Source organism: Trachypithecus francoisi, unplaced genomic scaffold (assembly GCF_009764315.1).
Source record: "Trachypithecus francoisi isolate TF-2019V2 unplaced genomic scaffold, Tfra_2.0 Lachesis_group15, whole genome shotgun sequence".
Classification (NCBI taxonomy): Eukaryota; Metazoa; Chordata; class Mammalia; order Primates; family Cercopithecidae; genus Trachypithecus; species Trachypithecus francoisi.
Window position 1 is genome coordinate 55068942 of NW_022681460.1, and position 27224 is coordinate 55096165.

At 42.9% G+C, this 27224-nt stretch overlaps 1 protein-coding gene and 1 non-coding gene across 4 annotated transcripts in view; one reads left to right on the plus strand and one right to left on the minus strand.

The window, feature by feature from the left end:
* Positions 1 to 27224, plus strand: part of RPF2 (ribosome production factor 2 homolog) — a 43970-nt gene that overhangs the window by 11027 nt on the left and 5719 nt on the right. For all 3 annotated transcript variants that reach the window (XM_033234896.1, XM_033234898.1, XM_033234897.1), the window contains exons 5-8: positions 5227 to 5308; positions 7873 to 7949; positions 16134 to 16233; positions 24051 to 24153. In XM_033234896.1, coding sequence (XP_033090787.1) covers positions 5227 to 5308; positions 7873 to 7949; positions 16134 to 16233; positions 24051 to 24153 — 362 coding nt within the window. The remainder of the gene's footprint in view (positions 1 to 5226; positions 5309 to 7872; positions 7950 to 16133; positions 16234 to 24050; positions 24154 to 27224) is intronic.
* LOC117098136 lies at positions 16366 to 16469 on the minus strand. The gene has a single exon (XR_004443196.1). It is a non-coding gene; the product is annotated as a U6 spliceosomal RNA (small nuclear RNA).

The window sequence follows — 27224 nt, forward strand, 5'->3', positions numbered from 1 at the left end:
GAACTACAGGCGCCCGCCACCTCGCCCGGCTAGTTTTTTGTATTTTTTTTAGTAGAGATGGGGTTTCACCGTGTTAGCCAGGATGGTCTCGATCTCCTGACCTCGTGATCCGCCCGTCTCGGCCTCCCAAAGTGCTGGGATTACAGGCTTGAGCCACCGCGCCCGGCCTAGATCTATTTTTTTACAGCAAGCTTGAGTTCTAAAAATATGATTCTTCCTTCAGATGCTTTTACTTTTTTTTTTTTTTAAGACTGGATCTTGCTATGTTGCCCAGGCTGGTCTCAAATTCCTGAGCTCAAGCAATCCTGCTTCAGTCTCCCAAGTAGATGGGACTACAGGTATGCACCACCACAACCAGCTTGGATACTTTTAAAACAAGAAACACTACCTGAATTATTGGTAACAGATGTCAGTTGTTTTCCTAGAGTTAATCAGATTCTTGTTTGAGTATATAGTCAACCAAAACTAAATGAAAAAATTAGTAAGTGAAATCAAAGATTGTTTATAGTAAATGGGGAATGATGAATGGACTTTCAGTATGTGATGATACTAGTTTCTTCCTTAAGAAAATTAGTTTCTTCCTTAAGAGTTGGGCCAGACACAGTAGCTCACGCCTGTAATCCCAGCACTTTGGGAGGCCAAGGCAGGAGGATTGCTTGAGCTCAGGAGTTTGAGACCAGCCTGGAAAACATAGCGAGACCCCGTCTCTATTTAAAAAATTAAAAGAACTTAATATGATTATGTTTTCTTGATAGGAACCCATTATTTATTTTGAAATAGGGTCTGGCTCTGTTGCCTAGGCTGGAGTGCTTTGGAATGATCTCTGCTTGCTGCAGTCTCCACCTCCCAGATTCAAGCCATTCTCCCACCTCAGAAGCGGGCACTACAGGTGCACGACACGATGCCTGGCTAATTTTTGTAGAGATAGGGCTTTGTCATATTGCCCAATCTGGTCTTAAACTCCTGAGCTCAAATGATCTGCCCGCCTTGGCCTCCTAAAGTGCTGGGATTATGGGTGTGAGCTATTGCACCCAACCAGGAACCCATTATTTGTTGTTGTTTTTTCCTTAAGCTCACTTGACTTTTGTAATGTTTTTTTCTTTTAGTTAGCGAATTTTAAAAGAAATAAATTAATGATTAATTAGATTAAAATCAAATAATCTTATTGTAACTAACTGCAGTGAAAATTAAGATAATATCGATAAAATGCATTTTACTCAGTTTTTTTCAAATTACTTTTATTTGTCTCATGTTTTTTACAGTCATTTGTTGAAGAGATCCTGGAAGTAAAAATATAAGATTTATCTCAGAATTCTCTCTTTCGTATACCACTTAATCAAGGCCTGCTTTTGTTTTGTGATACCATAATGCTTTTAGTTGCATGACCACTTTGTGGCAGTGTTCCATAGTGAAAGCTGTAGCACTTGAGCTTTTTTAGTCTAGTGTTGATATAACAGCTTTTCTTACTCTTAAGTTTGTGACATTCCCTCTCTTTGATCTCCTATCTCCAGATACAGGATATATTTATTAGCTATCTGAATCCCAGACCTACAGAGCTCAAAATGGCTGTGGAAGGAGTGGTTGTGTGGTCAATTTTCTCCTCCTGATCCTCTCCACACATTTTTTTCACTATGATCTTGGAGAAATGAGTTTTGCTGCTTTAGAACAGGGGTTGGCAAAAATACACTGCTTGCAGACCAAATCTCTCTTTGTGTGAGGCTTATGAGCTAAGAATGGTTTTTACATTTTTAAAGAGTTGGTTAGGCTGGGCGTGGTGGCTCACGCCTGTAATCCCAGCACTTTGGGAGACCAAGGCGTGTGGATCACCTAAGGTTAGGAGTTCGAGACTAGCCTGACCAACATGGATAAACCCCGTCTCTATTAAAAATACAAAATTAGCCAGGCGTGGTGGCGCATGCCTGTAATCCCAGCTACTCGGGAGGTGAGGCAGGAGAAGCGCTTGAACCCGGGAGGCGGACGTTACAGTGAGCCAAGATCGTGCCATTGCACTCTAGCCTGGGCAACAAGAGTGAAACTCCGTCTCAATTTAAAAAAAAAAAAAAGAGTTGGTTAGGCTGGGCACCGTGGTTCATACCTCTAATTCCATTGTTTTGGTAGGATGAAGTGGGAGGATTGCGTGAGACCAGGATTTCTAGACCAGCCTAAGCAGCATATTGAGATCCCATCTCTTAAAAAATTGGCAGAAAGTGGTGGTGGGAGCCCAAGTACTAACTGTCTGGGAGACTGAGGCAGGAGGATCAGCTGAGTGCAGGGGTTTGAGGTTATAGTGAGCCATGACTGCACCACAGCACTTTTAACCTGGGCAGCAGAGTGAGACCCTGTCTCACACAAAAAAGAAGAGTTGGTTCAAGACAAAAGGATGAGCCTAAATACTTATTATACGGCTTTTTGCAGGTAATTTGACTACCCCTGTTCTAGAATTTTAAGAAATAAAAAGCAGACTTTGTGGAGAATGGGATGAGATTACATATATATATATATATATATGTATATACACACACATTCACACACACGTGTGTGGGTATGTATATAAAACACTCAAGTATATATGAACGGTGTTTTGTGGAAAGCTTTGGGATGTTAGTCATACCATGCGAATGTTTTTAAAATTTTAAGAAAGTAATTCCATTGATTTAGACATACAAAATAAATATATATATTTTACTTGAGACAGGGTGTCGCTCTGTCACCCAGGCTTGAGTGCTATGGCACCATCTCGGCTCACTGCACCCTCCGCCTCCTGGGTTAAAGTGATCCTCCCACCTCAGTCTCCTAAGTAGCTGGGACCACAGGTGCATACCACCACACCCGGATATTTTTTTCTATTTTTACTAGAGATGGGATTTTACCATGTTGCCTGGGCTGGTCTCCAACTTCTAAGCTTATGCGATCCACCTACCTCAGCCTCCCAAAGTGCTGGGGTGACTGGCAAGAGCCACCACACCTGGCCATAAAAAATATTTTCTCGTCACCTACTTTGTTCAGGACATTGTACAACATTGTACAAGGTGTGTTCACATGACATCGCATGTGGCATTTGCAAATTTTTGCAGGAGGTGGTATTATCCCTACTGATAAAGTTAATTCTCAGAAAAGATTATTTGTCCAGATACTTAGTGGCAGAACCTGAATTCTTGGACTTTCTGACTCTGCATCCCCCATACTGGTTGTGGACAGGCCAGGTGGGTAGTTGTTTGCCCTTTATGCTTCTGTTTAGAGACTAGAATGAATGATAACCAAACTAGGGGCCCATACCTCAGAGTCTTGTAAGGAGTAAAGAAAAATTGAGGGTTATGACTCTGTCATCTGGTTGTTGTTTTTTTTTTTGAGACAGAGTTTTTGCTCTTGTTGCCCAGGTTGGAGTGCAATGGTATGATCTCGGCTCACCGCAACCTCCGCCACCTGGGTTCAAGTGATTCTCCTGCCTCAGCCTCCCAAGTAGCTGGAATTACAGGCATGCAGCACCATGCTTGGCTAATTTTGTATTTTTAGTAGAGACAGGGTTTCACCATGTTGGCCAGGCTTGTCTCAAACTCTGACCTTAGGTGATCCGCCCACCTCGGCCTCCCAAAGTGCTGGGACTACAGGTGTGAGCCACTGCGCCCGGCCTTTTTTTTTTTTCTTTCTTAATAAGAGGCTTTCCAATTGATTTTTGGACTAAAACATGTTGATTCTAATTTTTCTGCTAAGAGTGGTGATCTCAGTAAACTGAATCAAAGCATGTGGGATGTGGAGACTATAGCTATAGTGTAAACATTGCTGTCTAGGATTAGAACCCCACACTTAGATTTTTTACTACTCTGAAATCTGTGATGGAAGTCTATACTTCTGAGAACCAAATGGATAAGATCTCTCTCTTTCTGTTTTCCAAGATGTTGTCACTGTGTCACCCAGGCTGGAGTGTAGTAGTGTCATCACAGCTCACTGCATGTAGCCTTGATCTCCTGGGCTCGAGTGATCCTTCCTCCCACCTCAGCCTCCCAAATAGGTGGGACTGTAGGTGCTCACCACCATACCCAGCTAATTTTTTGTATTTTTCATAGAGACAGGGTTTCACTATGTTACTCAGACTGGTTTCAAACTCCGGATCTCAAGCCATCCACCTACCTCAGCCTTCCAAAGTGTTGGGATTACAGGCATGAGCCACTGCACCCAGCCAGATAATTTTTTTTTTTTTTAAGACAGTCTCGCTCTTGTCACCCAAACTGGAGTGCAGTGCTCTTGTCGCTGAGGCTGGTATGCAATGCTCTTGTCGCCCAGGCTGGAGTGCAATGGCGTGATCTCGGCTCACTGCAACCTCTGCCTCCCAAGTTCACTGAATTCTCCTGCCTAAGCCTCTTGAGTAGCTGGGATTACAGGCATGCATCACCACGCCTGGCTAATTTTTTTTATTTTTAGTAGAGACACGGTTTCACCATGTTGGCCAGGCTGGTTTCAAACTCCTGACATCAGATGGCCTCAGGTGATCCATCTGCCTCAGCGTCCCAAAGTGCTGGGATTACAGGCATGAGCCACCTTACTGGGCCTCATGTGTTTTAAATGTATGCAATGATAGTAGTGATATCCTGTGAGTTAAAGGGATTTGTTCAGCAAATGAAACACTTGGTGTGCTATTCCAAAATGACAGCATAACAAAATAAATGGTTTCATTTTATTTATTAACTGAATAGTTTTCATGTATTCTTAGTCTTGAAATGTATATCTTTTCCCTAAGTACTCCAAATCAGAAAACTTGAAGTAAAAAGCTAGAAATACTTTTCCCCTGTATTTTCCTTTCTGGTTCATTAAGTCTTCATTAACTTCCACTGGAAAAAAAAAAACTGGTATAGTTTTTTGTTTTGTTTTATTTTTTTGAGACAGTCTTACTCTGTCCCCCAGGTTGGAGTGCAGTGTCGCATTCTCAGCTCACTGCAACCTCTGCCTTCTGGATTCAAGCGATTCCCGTGCGTCAGCCACTAAGGTAGCTGGGATTACAGGCGTGTGCCGTCACACCTGGCTGTCTTTTGTATTTTTAGTAGAGACAGGGTCTTATCTTGTTGGCCAGGCTGGTCTCAAACTCCTGATCTCAAGCAATCCACTCACCTCGGCCTCCTAAGTGCTGGGATTACAGGTGTGAGCCACTGTGCCTGGCCTGAGTTTAAAGGTAAGATTCTTAAAGTTCTTAAATGTATGCGTTGACTAAATGGGATTTATTTGATTTTATAGGAATTCTTTTCAAAGAAGTCAGATTGTTCTTTATTCATGTTTGGCTCCCATAATAAGAAGCGGCCAAATAATCTAGTAATAGGTAAGTATAATTTACTTTTTAATGTTTTCACTGTTAGAGTCAACTTGTTAGCAGCAGTGAATTCATATGGGTCTGGAGCAACTTGGTTCTTGCCTCTTCAGAGGAAATAATTCATCCAAGGGGCATAGGCAGAGTAAGAGACTGAGGGAATTATTTGAATAGGAGTGAAAGTTTATTAAAAAGTTTAAGAGCAGGGGCCTGGCATGGTGGTTCATGCCTGTAATCCCAGCACTTTGGGAGGCTGAGGTGGGTGGATCATTTGAGGCCAGGAGTTCGAGACCAGCCTGGCCAACGTGGCGAAACCCTGTCTCTACTAAAAATACAAAAATTAGCCAGGCATGGTAGCACATGCCTGTAGTCCCAACTACTGGGGAGGCTGAGGCATGAGAATTGCTTGAACGCAGGAGGTGGAGATAGCAGTGAACCAAGATGGCGCCACTGTACTCCAGCCTGGGCGACGGAGTGAGACCCTGTCTCAAGGGGGAAAAAAAAAAGTTATAGAGCAGAAACAAAAGGAAGTAAAGTACCCGTGGAGCGCCAAGCAGGCAACTTGAAAGATTCAAGTGTGCTGTTAGACCTTTGACTTGGGGGCTTTATACATTGGTATGCTCCAGGGGTTTGGTGTCTCTTCTCCCTTGGTTTTTCTTTTCTTTTTTTTTTTTTTTGTTTTCTGAGACGGAGTCTTGGTCTGCTCCATTGCCCAGACTGGAGTGCAATGGCTCAATCTCAGCTCACTGCAACCTCCACCTCCCGAGTTCAAGCAATTCTCCTGCCTCAGCCTCCTGAGTAGGTGGGACTACAGGTGCCCACCACCATGCCCAGCTAATTTTTGTATTTTTAGTAGAGACGGGTGGGGGAGGGTCTCACCATGTTGACCAGGCTGGTCTTGAACTCCTGACCTCAAGTGATCTGCCCACCTTGGCTTCCTGAAGTGCTGGGATTACAGGTGTGAACCAGCATGCCTAGCCTCCTACCTTGATTTTTTCCTTGGGATGAGCTGTCTGCCTGTGCAGTGGCCTGCCAGCACTTGGGAGGGGCCACATGCACAGTGTGTTTATTGGAGTTATACATATGCTTATTTGAAGCATAGAGCAAGGTCATATACCAGTTAAAGTCTGCCATTTTGCCTCCTAGTGTGTGTGCTTGAGCCCACCCACCCAACTCCTGAGATCTTATTGGGAAGCTGCTGATTACTAGCCTCAGGTGTTATCTATTTCTTGGGAGCCTGCCTCTCCTTGGCACTGGCTGCAACCAATTATTATTTTAGAGAGACAGTTAAACAGCCGCCTGACCATCACCTGATGGTTGCCTGACATTCCTGGTTGGGGTGGGGTGAGTGGGCAGCCTCTCCTGTCCTGTGCATGTCTGCCTATCTACTGTAACAAGCTCTGTGACTCAGATTAACTGATGGTATTGAGGGATCAGGAGTAATCAATAAGCTGTAAACTAGTTTGGTGGGGTTTTTTGGTTTTGTTTTCACCTTGTGACATTGAATAAAAAATTTTTAGATCATGTCGGGCACGATGGCTCACGCCTGTAAATCCAGCCCTTTGGGAGGCCGAGGTGGATGGATCACTTGAGGTCAGGAATTTGAGACCAGCCTGGCCAACATGGTGAAACCCTGTCTCCACTAAAAATGCAAAAAAATAGCCAGGCATGGTAGCACACACCTGTAATCCTAGTTACACGGGAGGCTGAGGGAGGAGAATTGTTTGAACCAGGGAGGCGGAGGTGGCAGTGAGCCGAGATCATGCTATTGCATTCCAGCCTGGGTGACACAGCAAGACTTCGTCTCAAAAAAAAAAAAAATTTATGTCAGTCTGCAAGTAAAGAATGGGGCATATAAATAAATATGACTCTACCAATACAGTGAAGTGCCACAAGTAAGAAAGAATATGAAAAGATTCCCTGGTAATTCATGTTTCTTAGAATGCCATTGCCTTCTGTCTCTGTTGGAATCAAATTCTGGTTTAAACAGGAACCGTGGTCTCTTCGGGCTCTCAGCATCCCTGCCTACTTGGTTGTAGATGCAACACGATTACTTTATACTTGCATTGAGTGTCTCTGAGCTCCCACATAGCATGGATCCACTGGAATTGGGGGGAAAAATTATCCTAAGATGTAGATCTTTTTTTTTAGTATGAAATATATATATATATAATGTACTAAATCAGTATTAGAGTTAATGTATCGACCCATGTAAATTAACCTTTCTTTAATATCTATTGAATACGTAGATTTGAAAAAGAACCTTTGCCTCAGTGTATTGAGATTGAGCCTGGCATGCTCACTGGCTTAGGCAAGCCCTTTACCTTCTGTGGGCCATCATTTATTCTTGTATAAAATAAAGGAGTTGGGCTAAGTAATGTCTAAGGTCCTTTCAATGACTAATATCATAACAGTAAGGAGAGTTGAAAATGTAAGACAGTGGGATATGTTTGCGGGATTATAGGGAGAAGGAAAAGGGGCAGATATTAGGACGTTTTGAATATACCGCTCATGTAGGTATAGGTAAGGTGGCTCTTTGGGAAAAATACATGCTTAAAAATACATTTTCCTTCCAGGTCGTTTGTATGACCACCATGTGCTGGATATGATTGAATTAGGTATTGAGCATTTCGTCTCTCTAAAAGACATTAAGGTAAGATACTCATCATAGAAATGAAAAGTATTTTGTAATGCTTCTCTTGGCCAGTAGTGACATCTTGTGGTGAAGAGTAGATCAAGAACTTTGTGTTTTTATTTTGACATGCTCTAGGATAAAAATGCAATTTTATTTTACCTTTCTTTTAAAAAGAAGAATGTATTTGTAGTGCATAGCAACATATGTGGACCTTGTGGCTGGTAGACTTCAGACTGTGGTTACTAATTCTTGTCTAGGCCATAATTTATTTATTTATTTACTTATTTATTTTTTGCTTTTTTCTTGCTTTTTTCATAGTTTGAATTTATTTTTTATTTTTTTGTTTTATTTTATTTTTTTGAAACAGGGTCTCACTCACTCTGTCACCCAGGCTGGAGACCAGTGGCATGAACATGGCTTACTCAGTCTCGACTTCCCGGGCTCAAGCAGTTCTCCTACCTCAGCCCCCACAGGTGCATGCCAGCACACCCAGCTAATTGTTTTGTATTTTTTTTTTGTAGAGACAGGGTTTTGTCATGTTGCCCAAGCTGGTCTCAAATTCCTGAGCTCAAGGGCTCCCCCTGCCATGGTGTGAGCCAAAGCACCCGTAGGCCTATAGTTTAAATGCTGTCCTCTTCCTCTCAATTACCACAGCACCTATTTTATGGAACCTTAGAAAAACCTGTAGAATTTTCAAATTGAGCCCTCTTGTAAACCCAGGAAGCTCTGGCTGATTCTATAGTATTTTGGTTACTAACCACCAAATGGCAGCTCAGTTCACCCTTGGGGAGTTGCATCTTTTGTGTCATCTTCGTTTTAATGATACTATAAAATAGAGTGTTCTAACTCAGCTCTTAGGTACAAACTGGACTACTGTTCCCTCAGAACTCTGCTTCAGGCTTAATCTATCTTAGCAAATACATTATTTCACCCAGACCTCATAGCAATCTGGGTAAGGCCTAAGTAATTTTCTTTTTTGTATAGATTTGGAGATTGTGGCCCGTAGGGGTTTCATTGGTGAACTAGAATCACACATATGGTCAGTATAACCAAGATTAGGACTCTAGGGCTTTGGGAGAAGTGATATTATTGTTGGTAATAGAAAGTTATGTAACTGCTCTCAGTTTATGGGTTTTTGAGGCTCATGGTCTAGTCGGAAGAATTGTAGCAAAAATGTATAATTACTCCTTTCCCTGCCTGACTTTAAGAGAGGACATGCTTTCCAGGTTTGGGTAGAATTCCTGTACTAAGCAACTTTATCCCATGAGTTTGGAAAAAAAGGTTCTTACCAGATCCCCATTTAGTCAGTCACCCCAGTTTCCTCAGGTACAGGTGGAACAGTGATCTGAAATTGGATTTAGAGGCAGAACACTTGGATTTGAGGCCTGTCTTGGCTATTTAGATGACATTTGTGACCTGACAAGTTAATGGCTTCCTTAACCTTCAATTGCAATCACATATAAAATAAGTATAACAACATCAAATGAGATAATATATGTGAAAGTGATTGTCAGTAAAGATAATGTTTTGGAAAGTATTTTGTAAAGTACATAAACTGTGATGCTTGATTATGGTGGAAGCCCTCATATTATTTTCTTTCTGTTTTTTTTCTTTGGAGACAGGGTCTTGCTCTGTCACCTAGGCTGGGGTACAGTAGTGCAATCTCATTTCACTGCAGCCTTGACCTCCTGGGCTTAAGCGGTCCTCCTACCTCAGCCTCCCAGGTAGCTGGGACTCTAGGTGTGTGCCACTTCACCTGGCTAATTTTTTTTTTTTTTGTAAAGGCAAGCTCTCACAATGTTGCCCAGACTAGTCACAAACTCCTGGACTCAGAAGATCCTCCTGCCTCAGCCTCCCGAAGTGCTGGGGTGCCCAGCTGTCATATTATTTTAGTGTCTCTTTGGGAGCATGCACAAATCTCTGGAGATGACCAGCGTAACCCCATTTCGCCTTTACCACTGCCACTAGCTTATCACCAGCTTAGTGGGAGGGAGCACTGGCTGATGAGCACGTGCCAGCCCCTCTACTTTTTCCATTTCAGTTCCAAAGCAATGAAATACTTCATTCACTGTGCAGCTTCTAAACTGGACCACAGTCCAGGCTCTCATGCCTGTAAGCCCATCACTTTGGGAGGCCCTGGCAGGAGGATTACTTGAGGCCAGGAATTTGAGACAAGCCTGGGCAACATAGTGAGACCTTGTCTTGTATATGTGTAAAGTAAATCGGCTAGGTGCGGTGGCTCACACCTGTAATCCCAGTAGTTTGGGAGGCCAAGGCAGGCAGATCACCTGAGCTCAGGAGTTCGAGACCAGCCTGGCCAACATGGTGAAGCCCCATCTCTACTAAAAATAAAAAAATTAGCCAGGCATGGTGGTACATGCCTATAATACCAGCTACTTGGGAGGCTGAAGCATGAGAATCTCTTGAACCCAGGACGTGGAGGTTGCAGTGAGCCGAGATCATGCCACTGCACTGCAGCCTGGGCGACAGAGCAAGACTTTGTCTAAAAAAAAGAAAATAAAAAAGTAAACTGGGCCACAAAACCATTATTGTCAGGTTTCATTTCTTTTTTTGTTTTTTAGAGGCAAGGTCTCATTCTGTTGCCCAGGTTGGAGTACAGTGGTGGGATCACTGCTCACTGCAGCCTTGGATTCCTGGGCTCAGGCTATCCTGCCTCAGTCTCCTGAGTAGCTAGGACTGTAGGTGTGTGCCACCAGGCCCCGCCAAAATTTTTTTTTTTTTTTTTAAGAAATGGGGTCTCACCATGTTGCCCTGGCTGGTCTCAAACTCCTGAGTTCAAGCGATCCTTCCGCCTTGGCCTCTCCAACCACTGGGATTACAGGCATGAACCACTGCACCCAGCCCGGGTCTCATTCTAAACAAGAACCGTTTAAATTGAACACTACATTTTCACTCATGGAGTATATATATATAACTATAAATTTTATTAATTGAGAATGTGCTTACATTGGCAATTCTTACGTGTTCTCAGACTTATTAGGCAGTCCTTTTTTTTTTTGAGATGGAGTTTTGCTCTTGTCGCCTAGGCTGGAGTGCAGAGTGGCATGATCTTGGCTCACTACAACCTCTGCCTCCCTGGTTCAAGCAGTTCTCCTGCCTCAGCCTCCCAAGTTGCTGAGATTACAGGCGCCCACCACCATGCCTGGCTAATTTTTGTATTTTTAGTAGAGACAGAGTTTCACCATGTTGGCCAGGCTAGTCTTGAACTCCTGATCCCAGGTGATCCACCTGCCTCAGCCTTCCAGAGTGCTGGGATTACAGGCGTGAGCCACCGTACCCGGCCCAAGTCTTTCACTTTTTACCCCATGTTTTTTTTTTAATGTTCTAACACCAGTGTCACCAATACCCCATTATTTGGTTACAGGTTTATATTTTTAATTTGTTTTGGTACACTTTCCCCTATTTTCCCTTTACTTCTCCTTTGTTTTTAAGATGTTCTGCTACGTATTTCTTACCTCACCTACCTACTTTTGTTGCCAACCCTCTTTCCTCCGTTAACTTGTCTGTCCCCTCCACCATCCCCACCAGACAGAGTCTTGCTATGTCACCCAGACTAGAGTGCAGTGGCACGATCTCGTCTCACTGCAACATCTGCCTCCCTGGTTCAAGCAATTCTCCTGCCTCAGCCTCCCAAGTAGTTGGGATTACAGGTGCCTGCCACCATGCCCGGCTAATTTTTTGGATTTTTAGTAGATACAATGAGAATATTTAACTCTTTAAACAAGCTCAATGAGAATATTTAATATTAGTCTCTACCAGGAAATTGAGTATTCTAGGAGTCTGTTTTCTCAAGATGGCCATACATCGAAAGATGATTATATTGAATGAAATAAGACTAGCCTGGACAACATAGTGAGACAAATTAGCCTTGCATGGTGGCATGTGCCTATAGTCCCATCTACTTGAGAGACTAAGGTGAGAGGATTGCTTGAGCCCAGGAGTTTAAGGTTGCTGTGAGCTATATGATCGCTACACTGCACTCTAGCCTGAGTAACAGAGTGAGGCATCATGTCTCCCTCACCGACAGAGTTTCACTCTTGTTGGCCAGGCTGGAGTGCAGCAGCGCGATTTCGGCTCACTGCAACCTCCGCCTTCCAGGTTAAGGAGATTCTCCTGCCTCAGCCTCCTGAGTAGTAGGATTACAGGTGTGTGCCACCACCCCCAGCTGATTTTTGAATTTTTAGTAGAGACGGAGTTTCACCATGTTAGTCAGGCTAGTCTTGAACTCCTGACCTCAGGTGATCCACCCACTTTTGGCCTCCTAAAGTGCTGGGATTATAGATGTGAGCCACCGCGCCCAGCCAGCTCATCTGTTGTAGACTCCTACCTAGTTCAGGGTCTTCATGATGTGCATGTGACTAGCACTTTTTTTTTTTTTTTGAGATGGAGTCTCACACTGTCGCCCAGGCTGGAGTGCAATGGCGTGATCTTGGCTCACTGCAACCTCCACCTCCTGGATTCACGTGATTCTCCTGCCTCAGCCTCCCAAGTAGCTGGGATTACAGGCGTACACTACCATACCCGGCTAATTTTTTGTATTTTTAGTAGAGACAGAGTTTCACTATGTTGGCCAGACTGGTCTCGAACTCCTAACCTCATGATCCACCTGCCTTGGCCTCTCAGAGTGCTAGGATTAGAGGCATGAGCCACCGTGCCCGGCCGTGACTAGTGCTTTAAAAAAATGGAATAGAGTAAAAAAATATTAGTGCTGTATGTATTAAGTGTTGGGTTTTTTTTTTTTTTTTTGGAGACACGGTCTTGCTTTGTCACCCAGACTGGAGTGTAGTGGTGCTATCTCAGCTCACTGCAACCTCCACCCCAAGGTTCAAGTGATTCTCTTGCCTCAGCCTCCCAAGTAGCTGGGATTACAGGCATGCGCCACCATGCCCGGCTAATTTTTGTAGCTTTAATAGATACGGGTTTCGCCATGTTGGCCAGGTTGGTCTCAAACTTCTCACCTCAAGTGATCTACACACCTCAGCCTTCCAAGGTGCTGGGATTACAGGTGTGAGCCACCGTGCCCAACCAATTACTGTTTCCCATAACTTTGATTTGTATTTGTATGATGTGTATACTGGGTGACAACTTCAAATTTTTTTTTTTTTTTTTTTTTTTTTATTACTGTGCATTGTGGTCAGGATGGTTTGGAAGCCAAAAGTTGTTGTTGATGATGCTGTGCTTTTTGTTCCCTTCTGTATACCTAAATAGACTCTATAGACCTAGGGTCAGACTGGCATGGCTGGAGCATGGAAGACCTGTTAGATCTGGAATGTCCTTTCGGCTTCTCTATCAGACAGGCAGATGTTAGGCACATCTCCATCTCCGAAGTATAGACCGTTAAGGTTCCGGGTTTGGAAGTAGAGAATGTCAACAAGAGTGGTCACGGTGAGCAGCAAAGCAACAGGTGACCTCTGGTCCTAGGGCAGAGGGTGTTTGGTTTTTGTACTGTTTTTGTTTTGTTTTGTTGCTGGATTTTAGATAACCCTTGATTTTTGGTCAGAACAGAGAATTGATAGGCAGCCCAGACCAAGTCATTCACCTTCCTCCATAAATTACTCATTCAGTTAAAGAATTTTTACTACTTCATTTTTCCTCTTTGGTGGCTTCTAAATCCTATTTTTAATCACATCACATCCTATTTGGTATGAAAAAATCTACAACTGGTGAAAATACTTTTTATAGTGAGAGTTTCAACACTGCTGATGAGAATCGGTCTATACTTTCTATAGCTTATATAAAATTATTGCTTCTCATGTGAATGTCTAGTTGGTAGTTTAACTTAGCCTTCATTTTATTTTTATTTATTTATTTTTTTGAGGGTCTCACTCTGTCCCAGGCTGGAGTGTAGTGGCGTGAGCACGGCTCACGGCAGCCTGGACTTACCTGGGCTCAGGTGATCCTTCCACCCCCAGCCTCCCAAGTAGCTGGGACCATAGATGTGCACCACCACGCCTGGCTAATTGTTTTGTGTTTTGTTTGTTGTTTTTTTTCTTTGAGACGGAGTCTCTGTCACCCAAGCTGGAGTGCTGTGGCGCTATCTCAGCTCACTGCAACCTCCACCTCCCATGTTCAAGTGATTTTCCCGTCTCAGCCTCTCAAGTAGCTGGGACTATAAGCACACGCTGCTGCACCTGGCTAATTTTTGTATTTTTAGTAGAGGCAGGGTTTCACCATGTTTGCCAGGCTGGTCTCAAACTCCTAACCTCAAGTGATGTGCCTGCCTCGGCCTCCTAAAGTGCTGGGATTACAAGGGTCAGTCACCGTGCCCAGCCTGTTTTGTATTTTTTTGTAGAGACCGCATTTCCCAGGCTGGTCTCAAACTCCTGGGCTCAAGCAATCTGCCCATCTTGGCCTCCTAAAGTGCTGGGATTACAAGTGTAAGCCACCACACCTAGCCTATAACCTTCATTTTTTTTTTTTTTTAATTGAGACGGCGTCTTGCTCTATCACCCAAGCTAGAGTGTAGTGGCATGATCTCAGCTCACTACAACCTCTGTTTCCTGGGTTCAAGCGATTCTCCTGCCTCAGCTTCTGGAGTAGCTGGGACTACAGGCATGTGTCACCATGCCCAGCCGACTTTTGCTATTTTTAGTAGAGAAAGGATTTCACCATGTTGGCCAGGCTGGTCTTGAACTCCTGACCTCAAGTGGTCAGCCCGTCTCTGCCTCTGGAAGTGCTGGGATTACAGGCGTGAACCACTGTGCCCAGTCCATAGCCTGCGTTTTAAAATACTTTTTATACGATATAGTAGGAAAGGTACAGTGATACGAATAAATTATAATTAAATTTATTTACTCGTTGAGACAAGGCCTCGCTCAGTCACCCAGGCTGGAGTACAGTGGCACGATCATGGCTTACTGCAGCTTCCACCTTCTGGGCTCAAGCGATCCTCCAACCTCACGTTCCGAGTGTCTGAGACCATGGGCACTCACCAACATGCCCCGCTAATTTTTAAAAGTTGTGTTTGGCCGGGTGCAGTGGCTCACGCCTGTAATCCCAGCACTTTGGGAGGCCGAGATGGGCGGATCACCTGAGGTCAGGAGTTCGAGACCAGCCTGACCAACATGGAGAAACCCCATCTCTACTAAAAATACAAAATTAGCCAGGCGTGGTGGTGCATGCCTGTAGTCCCAGCTACTTGGGAGGCAGAGATTGCAGTGAGCCAAGATAGCGCCATTGCACTCCAGCCTGGGTAGCAAGAATGAAACTCCATTTCAAAACAAAGGTTTTTGTAGAGATGAAGTCTCACCTGTTGCCCAGGCTGCTCTTGAACTCACTCCTGGCCTCAGGCTGTCTTCCTGCTTTGGCCTCCCAAAGTGCTGGGATTATAGGCACGAGCCATCACACCTGGCCTTAAAAATTTATTTTGATTCAGGGATGCTGGCCATCAGAAGGCTATTTTGGTTAGTTGGTTGTATTGTGTTGTGTTGTGTTTTGCTTTTGCCAAGTGTAACTTTTCATTTTATTATTTGCATAGACTAATGTTTAAAAAGCCCTTTACATCATTCTTTTGCCATCTTTTATTTGCTAATGTAAATGAATGGGACAAAGAATGGGTTTTTTAGTGTAGAAGTCTAGAAGCTTAAAAACGTCATTTTAGCCAGGCCTGTACCTTTAGCCTAGCTACTTGGAGGATGTCTTGAGCCCAAGAGTTTGAGTCCAGCCTAGGCAACACAGCGAGAGCCTCTTTAAAAAAAACAAAAAAATCCCACCTCTGTTTTTACTTCTACAGTATTCACAGACATAGTTTCAGAACAGTTAAAATGTGAAAACAAATTATTGTAAAGTACCAACTACTTTAAAATCAGTATAGGCCAGTCACCGTGGCTCTCACCTATAATCCCAGCACTTTGGGAGGCCGAGGCGGGTGGATCATTTGAGGTCAGGAGTTTGAGACCAGCCTAACCAGCATGATGAAATGCAGTCTGTACAAAAAATACAAAAAAATTAGCCAGGCATGGTCGCATGCACCTGTAGTCCCAGCTACTTGGGAGGCTGAGGCAGGAGAATCGCTTGAACCTGGGAGGTGGAGGTTGCAGTGAGCTGAGATTGCGCCACTGCACTCCAGCCTGGATGACAGAGTGAGACTCCATGTCAAAAATAATAGTAATAATAAATAAAATCAGTATATAAATAGTTTAGACTTTGGTAATTATATAATTGCACTTTTTTTTTTTTTAGAACAGTAAATGTCCTGAGGGAACAAAACCCATGCTAATATTTGCTGGTGATGATTTTGATGTAACAGAAGATTATAGAAGACTAAAAAGTCTTCTTATTGGTAAGTATTTTAGCATTTATTATCTTCAGAGTAGCTCAGGAAGGCAGTCTCAGACTGTCACTGGTGGCAGTTTGCCACTTTAGGTTTGTAACTTCTTTTTTCTCTTATTTTAAAAATAATATTTATATACTTAAAATAATGGAGTGCTTCACAAATTTGCAGGCCATCCTTGCACAGGGGCCGTACTAATCTCTGTGTGCTCCCAGTTTTGGTATATGTGCTGCTGAAGTGAGCACGACTTCTTTTTCCTCCTTTTTTTGGACCTTTCTTTTTTTTTTTTCCCCTTACCAGCAGCAAGAAAGTACCTAAGTGTCTCGGGAGAGTTAAAGCAGCTGGTGTACTGTGCAGATGATTATTTCCCAATGTGTTAGTAACTTAGGTATTACATAGGAATTTTTATAAAATTCCTGCACCCATCTCCTGTCATTCCTAGCATCATTTAAAATTAAATTTAGAAAGTTGAGGGATTAAAATTTCAAGATTGTATGTATCACTGACTTCCAACTCAAAAACCTTAATTAGTTTTTCTGAGTTGAATATACAAGGCCTTTCACAATATATAACCAATGTAACTTGGTCTTCTTGATCTCCTATTTCTTTTTTCCATTAGAAAGGGTTTATTGCCAATGTATTATTTACATTTCTGTTGTCTATTCTGGTATTACTCTTACTTATCCAGTTTCTACTAATTCATTTAAGTGTCAGATTGTCAAGTTTCTTTTCTTCTCCAGGAAGCCCTCAGTGACCTTCCCAGCTCCTTTTTTTTTTTTTTAAGATGGAGTCTTGCTCTGTTGCCCAGGCTGGAGTGCAATGATGTGATCTCAGCTCACTGCAACCTCCACCTCCCGGGTTCAAGCAATTCTCCTGCCTCAGCCTCCCAGGTAGCTGGGATTACAGGCTCCCGCCACCATGCCTGGCTAATTTTTTTTTTTTTTTTTTAATTTTTAGTAGAGATGGTGTTTTGCCATGTTGGCCAGACTGGTCTTGAATTGCCAACTCCAGGTGATCCACCCTCCTTGGCCTCCCAAAGTGCTGGGATTACAGATATGAGCCACTGCGACAGGCCCCACCTGGCTCATTTTTACTTTATTACCATCATCATCCTAAGTGCCAGGCATATAGTAGACACTTCATATACACTGCTTCATTCTAACAAGAGCCTCGTGAGGTTTTTCTACAGATAACCCACACCTAGTGAACTATGCTAGTTCTTAATGATTTGTGTAATGAATGTAAGGACTACATCCTTTTCTGTTTTTTTCTCCTTTATGAGACAAGTCGTGCTCTGATGCCCAGGCTGGAGTGCAGTAGCTTAATCATGTCTCACTGCAGCCTCAACCTCCCAGGCTCAAGTGATCCTCCTACCTCAGCCTCCTAAGTAGCTGGGAACATAGACACATGCCACCACACCTGGCTAATTTTTAAAAATTTTTGTTAAGACGGAGTCTCACTGTGTTGCCCAGGCTGGTCTTGAACTTCATGACTTAAGCAATCCTCCCACCTCAGCCCCTCAGAGTGCTGGGATTACAGGTGTGAGCCACTACACCCAGTCTCCATGATTTTTAGAAGGTTACTAATACTTAGCATTCCGCAATTCTATTTGCCAGCTGTTTTATAACTCTAGAAAGTAATTTAATTTTCCAAGAGATTGGTACTAATTTAAAGGGTCTGGGAGTCTGTCTCTCTGTGTCTCAATTTTTTTTTGGAGACAGCATCTTGCCCTGTCATTCAGGCTGGAGTGTACTGGTGTGATCAGGTCTTACTGCAGCCTCAACCTTTTGAGCTCAAGCAGTCCTCTACCTCCTGAGCAGCTGGGACTACGGGTTCATACCACCATGCCCAGCTAGTTTTTATTTTAATTTTTTGTAGAGATGGGGGTCTCCCTATATTGCCCAGGCCGGCCTTGAACTCCTGAGCTCAAGTGATCCACCTGCCTCAGCTTTCCAAAGTGCTGAGATTACAGGCATGAGCCACTGCACCTAGCTCTCTCCAATTTAAGAAAATCTTACTGAATTTTTTGCTTCTTCTTCCTCATGGGGTTTGAGAGATTCAGCTTTTCCTGCACAGTGCACTATTACTCTCAAAGCAGCAGTCCTTTATGTTCCTATTTCACCTCATTGTTGATAGCCACGAGGCCTCCATCTGATGCTCAGTGGCATTTTCTACTTTATTCCATTTGAGCTTTTCTTGCACCATGCTTACAAGCTTATGCTACACTTTTTGTTACCCTTCTTATAGATTTTTATATACTTTGCCCTAGATCATTTTTGAAAAATTGATGGCGTATAAAGTTAAGTTGTATGCACGTGCTTTACAGATCTGAGCCCTCCAAAAAAACTTTGTGACAAACATTGCTTTCATTTTTTCTTTTTGGGATTATTTTTGGTCTTTATTATCAGGATTATAATTTTTAGGGGGAAGAAACCCAGTCACTCATTCTTGGCATTGTAATCTTTAGAACTTATTTCCCTTATTAAAGAACCACTATTATCTGTTTAATCTTTACAAAAGTTCTTGAGTTCGATGACATTCCCATTTTACAGATGGGAAAACAAACAGGGTCTCTGAGAACTTAAATGAGAGCTATTAAGTAGGTAAAGCCAAGTTGAGACCTAAAGCTTCCAAAGCCTGAGCTTTTCTTCCCCTACTGTCCATCTTGCCTGTGGTGAACGTATTCCCATGATCCCTTCTAGAATCTTTATAGGTTCTTATCCACATTTTCCATGAATTCGTACATGAAAGACAATGACTAATATTTCCTTCTCTCAATATTATATATCCCAAATTATCAAGGCTATTTTTTTTTTTTTTTTTTTTTTTGAGATGGAGTCTCACTCTGTCACCCTGGTGTGATCTCAGCTCACTGCAACCTCCACCTCCCAGGTTCAAGCAATTCTCCTGCCTTAGCCTCCTTAGTGCCTGGGACCACGGGTACATACCACCACACCCAGCTAATTTTTTATATTTTTAGTAAAGACTGGGTTTCACCATGTTGGCCAGGCTGGTCTTGAACTCCTGAACTCAAGTGATCTGCCTGCCTTGGCCTCCCAAAATGCTGAGATTATAGACGTGAGCCACCATGCCTGGCCAAGGATATTTTTCCAACCAAACTGTCAGCCAGATTTTCAGCTAAGATTTCCATTACTTGTACTCCATTGACCCTGATTTTCTGCCTTTTTCTCTTTCCCCTAGGTCTCCCATATAATTGTTTATTGTCAGTGAGGCAGATACTTACAATTTGTTATAACAGAGAGAGCTTTTGTTTGCATTTGTTTAAATGTTTGTTGTATTTTCATAAGCCCCACCTTCTCATTATTTTGTGCTTCCACTAGATGGCAGGAATAATCACATAATGCAGTGATGAGTGGAAGGGAGTGAAAACCAAAAAGGAATCTGTACAGAAGCAGAAAGGTAGAAGAGGAACAGATTCAAACTGTAGGGCACTGAGGGAAGTTGGGTTTTCAGTATAAATATGAAGTAAAACAACTTCTTGGTTTATGTTGTGTGTTCAAATGAAGTATCAGTAGGGAGCAAGAAATATATGGAGGGCTTTCATTTAGGAAGCTCCTTTTTTTTTTTCTTGACCAAAAAGAAAAGTTGACTTTTTTTTTTTTCATGCAAGATACCCATTTTGTTTATTCTGAATTTGTTTGCATCTTTTTTTTTTTTTTTAAGACAGGGTCTCACTCTGTTGCCCAGGCTGGAGTGCAGTGGCACAATCATGGCTCATTGTAGCCTCAACCTCCTGGTCTCAAGCGATCCCCCTACCTCATTCCCCTCGGTAGCTGGGATCCCGGGTAGATGTCATCATGCCCAGCTAATTTTTTTTATTTCTTGTAGACAGGAGGTCTTGCTACATTGTTTGGGCTAGTCTCAGAGTCCTAGACTCAAGCAGCCCTCCAGCCTCAGCCTCCCAAAGTTGGAGGTGTGAGCCAGTGTGCCTGGCCTATTCTTCCCTTCTTAAATGGTAGCATATTATTTATGTGGTTTTTTTAAAATTTGGAGTAGAGGAATTTTTAATTCTGATTTTCATTATATAATTGAGAAAACTGAGGCCTGAACAGGTGAATAGCTTTTCTAAGGTCATGCATTTACCAAGTGGCATATTAAAGTGTTGAATTTAGGTCTTTTTAATGTACATGCTTTTATTTCTTATTTGTTTATTTTTTGAGATGGAGTCTCACTCTGTCGCCCAGGCTCGAGTGCAATGGTGCAATCTCAGCTCACTGCAACCTCCGCATCAGCTGTTCAAGCGATTCTTCTGCCCCAGCCTCCTGAGTAGCAGGGATTACAGGCATTCACCACCATGCTTGGATAATTTTTGTATTTTTTGTAGAGATGGGTTTTCGCCACTTTGGCCAGGCTGGTCTCGAACTCTTGGCCTCAGGTGATCCACCCATCTTGGCCTCCCAAAGTGCTGGGATTATAGGCATGAACCACCATGCCCAGCCATGCTTTTATTTATACAGTATTATTATATTTTAGGTTCTCAGGTTCATAAAGTTATTTATCATACTTCTTGGTCAAAATCCTTACAGTGTATATACCACTTGCATGAGATCGTTCCCAACTAGAAATGATCTTTCTCTCCTCAGAACTTCCAGAATGGTTTATACTGTTCTCCTTTAATGTGCTATTTTAAATTGCAGTTGTTTGTATGTATTCATATCTACCTAGAATGTGGGGCCCCTGGTAGAAAGATGCTATATGTCAGTTATCATTATGCATAATAGGTGCTCTGGTACAATTTGTTAAGTGAATGGATTCTTGCCAATGGTATTCATGTATAAACAATACTCCGCTGTGTTCTAGTCAGAAAATATCATGCTGTTAGCTGTATTTGCTTTCGGTTACTAAGTACTACCATTTATGCCCTCCCATTTTCATTCATTACTTGTTTGTGTTACCTTGATGATTTGCAAACTTTAGTGAAATTTCAGTTTGGCAGTTAAGAGAAAATATTGTAATAAAAGGATGACTACTTCGAACTATTGGATACAGACTGAAAATCCTTTTATATTCATAGTCTTAGAAATTTTGACCTACTAAAGAGTAATTTTCCATGTGCTTATTGTGTTCCTAAAGTTTTCTCCCAAAGCTTATGGAAGAAACACAGATGCCCTGAAAATTTTGCATTATGAAAGTTGTTTCGGAGCAGACTGGGATGTACATATTTTGTTCCCCAGAACTACTCCGACTTCTGTAATGAGTGGGCTTGGCCCAGTCATTGGTGTGGCATTACTGAAGCATAACTTAGCCACTGAAGGAGAGCCAGGCTTTGGCAAAATCATGGGAAAACTCTGTATTATGATATTGAGATTAAAATATCTTGAAAAGTACAAGCTTGTTTTATAAAAATGTCCCAGGCCAGGCGCGTGGTGGCTCATGCCTGTAATCCCAGCACTTTGAGAGACCAAGGCAGGAGGAGTGCTTGAGTCCAGGAGTTCGAAACCAGCCTGGGCAACATAGTGAGACCCCATCTCTATATAATATATGTATAAATATATGTAATATATGTACTTTTTTTTAAATTAAAAATGTTCATTAGGGTTTTTTGTTTTTTTTTCTTGTTTGGGGGAGAAGGGTAGTGTATAAATGTGCCTATATACTTGTGTTTGTTTTATACACATTAATGCTGGGTTTTTTTTTTGTTTGTTTGTTTTTTGTTTTTTTTTGAGACTGAGTCTTGCACTGTCGCCCAGGCTGGAGAGTATAGTGACACGATCTCGGCTCACTATAATCTCTGCCTCCCAGGTTCAAGTGATTTTCCTACCTCAGCCTCCCAAGTAGCTGGGACTACAGGCACGTGCCACCACACCCGGCTGATTTTTTTGTAGTTTTAGTAGAGACGGGACTTCACTGTGTTGGCCAGGATGGTCTCAATCTCCTGACCTCGTGATCTGCCCGCCTCGGCCTCCCAAGATGACAGGCATGAGCCACCGCATCCAGCCTATGATTTTCTTTTGGTTAACCACAAGAAGGGAAAAGCAGACAACAAAAGATGTGTACATCTGTGCACATGGAGATCATCTGCATCTTATGGGCTAATGGGAAGAGGGAAGGAAAATGCTAGGTGGCTACAGAATGGGACTAGAATAGAATTTCCTACTTACTACATCACCTGCCTTGGGCAGCTCTTCCTAAGCAAACTTGGATACATTTTTATATAGAACTTTATCTTAGTCAAATGTTATTCATGAATTTCCACTTAGCCTTCTTGAGGTTCGATTTCCTCAGCTATAAAATTAAGGTATCACACTTGTTTTCCAAACTTCTTTCATAGCCAAGCCCGTGTAGTATCTGTAGCATGCAGTTCACTGGAGATTTTCTTTTAATTACTCCTCTTTTTATGTTACTGCTTGAGATAGGTTTTGCTCTGTCGCCCTCACTGGAGTCCAGTGGTGGGATCAGCAATCCTCCCACCTTAGCCTCTCCAGTAGCCGGGACTACAACCTGGCTAAATTTTTATACTTTTAGTGGAGATGAGGTTTCACCATGTTGCCCAGGCTGGCCTCAAACTCCTGAGCTTAAGCGGTTTGCCCACCTCAGTCTTCCAAAGTGCTGGGATTACAGGCATGAGCCACTGTGCCTTGCCGACTACTCTTTTTAAAAGGAAACTTTATGTCACTGTCAAAAATGGAGAATGGTACAGGATAAAATAAATATGTAGTAAATTATATCTGGCTTTGTATCATTAAAATGCTCACATGTGCCACCAGTGGTATGATTACCACTTTGTGAGAAAAAAGCCTATCCCTGGTATCCAAGGTTCTTTTCTGGCATTAGCAGTTTATAAAGTTTCTTATCCTTTGCTCATATAATCAAGATTTCTTATTAGAATTTTTTTCTTGTTGACCTCCCTCATAGAAAAAAAAAATTGAAGCTAATTTGATTTTAATAGTCAGTTTGAACAACCATTTTTATAGAAATTTGCTACCTTCGACCATCCTGGCTAACACGGTGAAACCCCGTCTCTATTAAAAATACAAAAACTAGCCGGGCGAGGTGGCGGCGCCTGTAATCCCAGCTACTCTGGAGGCTGAGGCAGGAGAATGGCGTGAACCCGGGGGGCGGAGCTTGCAGTGAGCTGAGATCCGGCCACTGCACTCCAGCCTGGGCGACAGAGCGAGACTCCGTCTCAAAAAAAAAAAAAAGAAATTTGCTACCTTCATCTACCTATAGGTTAGAATTTTATGCTTTGATTTACATTTTTTTAAAGTTAATATTCTTTTTTTTTTTTTTTTTTTTTTTTGAGACGGAGTCTCGCTGTGTCGCCCAGGCTGGAGTGCAGTGGCCGGATCTCAGCTCACTGCAAGCTCCGCCTCCCGGGTTCCCGCCATTCTCCTGCCTCAGCCTCCGGAGTAGCTGGGACTACAGGCGCCCGCCACCGCGCCCGGCTAGTTTTTTGTATTTTTTTAGTAGAGACGGGGTTTCACCGTATTAGCCAGGATGGTCTCGATCTCCTGACCTCGTGATCCGCCCGTCTTGGCCTCCCAAAGTGCTGGGATTACAGGCTTGAGCCACCGCGCCCGGCCCCTTAAAGTTAATATTCTTAATGGATATGATTTTTTGTTGCTGAGCTGACTCAGAGGAAGAACTTCAGAACTGAAACGTTAAATGTCTCAGTGAACTGAACACAGAAATAAAGTCATGAGATTAAATGCTTAAGGGGTGAGACCTTCAGACATTTTTCAGGAATTGTTTTTTGTGCTTTTTTAGGTAAGTATTGGAACAAAACTGTTTAGAATGCAGTTCTTTGTAACTGAATTTTGCAAGTATTTGTTTTGTTTTGTTAACAATTTAATATGTGCTTTTAGATTTCTTCAGAGGCCCCACAGTATCAAATATCCGCCTGGCTGGATTAGAATATGTTCTGCACTTCACTGCACTGAATGGGAAGATTTACTTTCGAAGCTATAAGTAAGAGCATTTCTTCACATATTTTCTTAATCCTCAGGGTTAGCGTTTAAAACTGTGTGACTGTTTTATAGAGCCCAAACTTAGAATTGGTATCTGGCCAGAAAGTTTTTTGGAGAGTTGACGGGATAGCAGTGGCAGCAGCTCTGTGCTGCTCCTCAGTCCTTTGCCTGTGAAACCCTACTTTTCCAGTGCCCCAGAGCATCTGATACCGTGCTGTCATTGAGCCAGGTGCACCAACTCTTCCTAGCTTTATGCAGCATCTCTTTATTGTTCTTGGTTGGATTTACAGCACTAAGCCACAAATCCTTGACCAGCCGAAGCAAATCTCAAAACCCTAAGTCTAAACAATTGAGTCTAAAAGGAGTAAGAAGATTCAGTGGCTAGATTCATTTCATCCTCTCTCTCTAGCCTAGGCCTTCTACCCCTACCACAGTATAAATATAACTTAAGCAGGCTGAGCACGGTGGCTCACACCTGTAATCCCAGCACTTTGGGAGGCCGAGGCAGGCAGATCACTTGAGCCCAGGAGTTCAAGAGCGGCCTGGCCGACATGACGAAACCCTATCTCTACTAAAAAAATATAAAAATTAGCCCATTGTGGTGGCACATGCCTGTAGTTCCAGCTGCTCAGGAGGCTGAGGCACAAAAATCACTTGAACCCGGGAGGTGCAAGTTGCAGTGAGCCATGATTGTGCCACTGCACTCCAGCCTGGGCAACAAAGTGAGAGCCCTGTCTCAAAAAAAAAAAAAAAAAAAAAAAAAAAAAAAAAAACTCTTAAGCAGATTCTGTGTTTATTAAAGAATTAATGACATGCTGTAATTGTGGTTCTTGAGGTAAGTGTGTGACTTCTCTTTTTTAAGGCGTTGGTACTGGCTGACAGAGCACACAGTTTCCTAAAGAATACACTGACTCTTGGCCGGGCGCGGTGGCTCAAGCCTGTAATCCCAGCACTTTGGGAGGCCGAGACGGGTGGATCACGAGGTCAGGAGATCGAGACCATCCTGGCTAACCCGGTGAAACCCCATCTCTACTAAAAAATACAAAAAAACTAGCCGGGCGAGGTGGCGGGTGCCTGTAGTCCCAGCTACTGGGGAGGCTGAGGCAGGAGAATGGCGTAAACTTGGGAGGTGGAGCTTGCAGTGAGCCAAGATCCGGCCACTGCACTTCAGCCTGGGCGACAGAGTGAGACTCCGTCTCAAAAAAAAAAAAAAAAAAAAGAATACACTGACTCCCACAAATTGCCTTTCTGTCTACATTGAGTTTAGACTTTGCTGTACATTTTAAGCTATGGTGTGGCTGGCGTCGCAGCCTGAGAGCTGACACCTTGGTGTTGACAGTGTCTTCTGTACAGTAGTGCTGTTTGTGCAACCATTTGTATCTAGCATTTCGTACATGGTTTTTGTTTTCCTTCACAATGAAATACATGTCCAATGAAATGTCCAAATGAAACTTACATATTCATCTCTTGTCAGCTAGTAATTTCCATCTTGGGCTCAACCGTATTAAATCAGAGACACTTAGTTTTCTCCATATGATTAATACAACCACTTCTGTTTTTCTATTTTCCTCTCACTAAAAATAAAATAATAAGACAAAATGCAATAAAATACCCAATGATCATAAGATGTAGTTAGTGACTTTATAATTTTTAGCTAGTTAAGATCGAAAGCCCTAAGTCTCCTGTTTGAGTTTCCATATGTGATCTGGGGGCTTCTAAGTATGTATTATACTATACAGTAGATGACTGTTATTTAGAGAACAAGAAATAAAAGATGAAAAATCACTAATATAAAAAGGTACTCAGGCCAGACATGGTGGCTCACACCTGTAATCCCAGAACTTTGGGAGGCCGAGGTGGGTGGATTGCTTGAGTCCAGGAGTTCAAGACCAGCCTGGCCAACATAGCAAAACCCATCTCTACTAAAAATACAAAAATTAGCTGGACATGGTGGCACATGCCTGTCCTCCCAGCTACTTAGGAGGCTGGGGCAGGACAATTGAGCCCAGGACGCAGAGGTTGCAGAGAGTGGGCAGATCACTTGAGATAAGGAGTTCAAGACCAGCCTGGCCAAAATTAGGAAACCCCATCTCTATTAAAAAATACAAAAATTAGATGGGTATGGTGTCGCATCCTGTAACCCCAGCTACTCGGGAGGCTGTGGCATGAGAATTGCTTGAGCCTGGGCCACACGCCTATAATCCCAGCTACTTGGGCGGCTGTGGCACGAGAATTGCTTAAACTTGGGAGGCAGAGGTTGCAATGAGCTGAGATCATGCCACTGCACTCCAGCCTAGGCAACACAGTAAAACTGTCTGGGAAAAAATAAAAACAACCTTATGTTGGCTGGACACCTGTAATCCCAGCACTTGGGAGGCCTAGGCGGGTAGATCACCTGTCAAGAGTTCGAGACCAGCCTGGCCAACATGGCGAAATACCGTCTCTACTAAAGATACAAAAATTAGTCGGGCATGGTGGTGGACTCCTGTAATCCCAGCTACTCAGGAGGCTGAGGCTGGAGAATTGCTTGAACCCGGGAGACAGAGGTTGCAGTGAGCTGGATCACGCCATTGCACTCCAGCCTGGACAACAAGAGTGAAACTCGGTCTCAGATAAAAAATAATAAAATAAAAATTGTATAAAATTACCTTCAAGCTATGTGTATAAACTGTATATGAAACATAAATGAATTTTGTGTTTGGACTTGGGTCTCATCCCCAAGATATCTCATTATATGTATGCAAGTATTTCAAAATCTGAAAAAAACAGAAATCTGGAACACTTTTCTTTCTTTCTTTTTTTTTTTTTGAGACTGAGTCTCACTCTGTTGCCCGGGCTGGAATGCAGTGACACAATCTCAGCTCACTGCAGCCTCTGCCTCCCGGATTCATGCCATTCTCCTGCCTCAGCCTCCCAAGTAGCTGGGACTACTGGTGCCCGCCACCATGCCTGGCTAATTTTTTGTATTTTCAGTAGAGACGGGGTTTCACCATGTTAGGATGGTCTCGATCTCCTGACCTCATGATCCACCCGCCTTGGCCTTGCAAAGTGCTGAGATTACAGGTGTGAGCC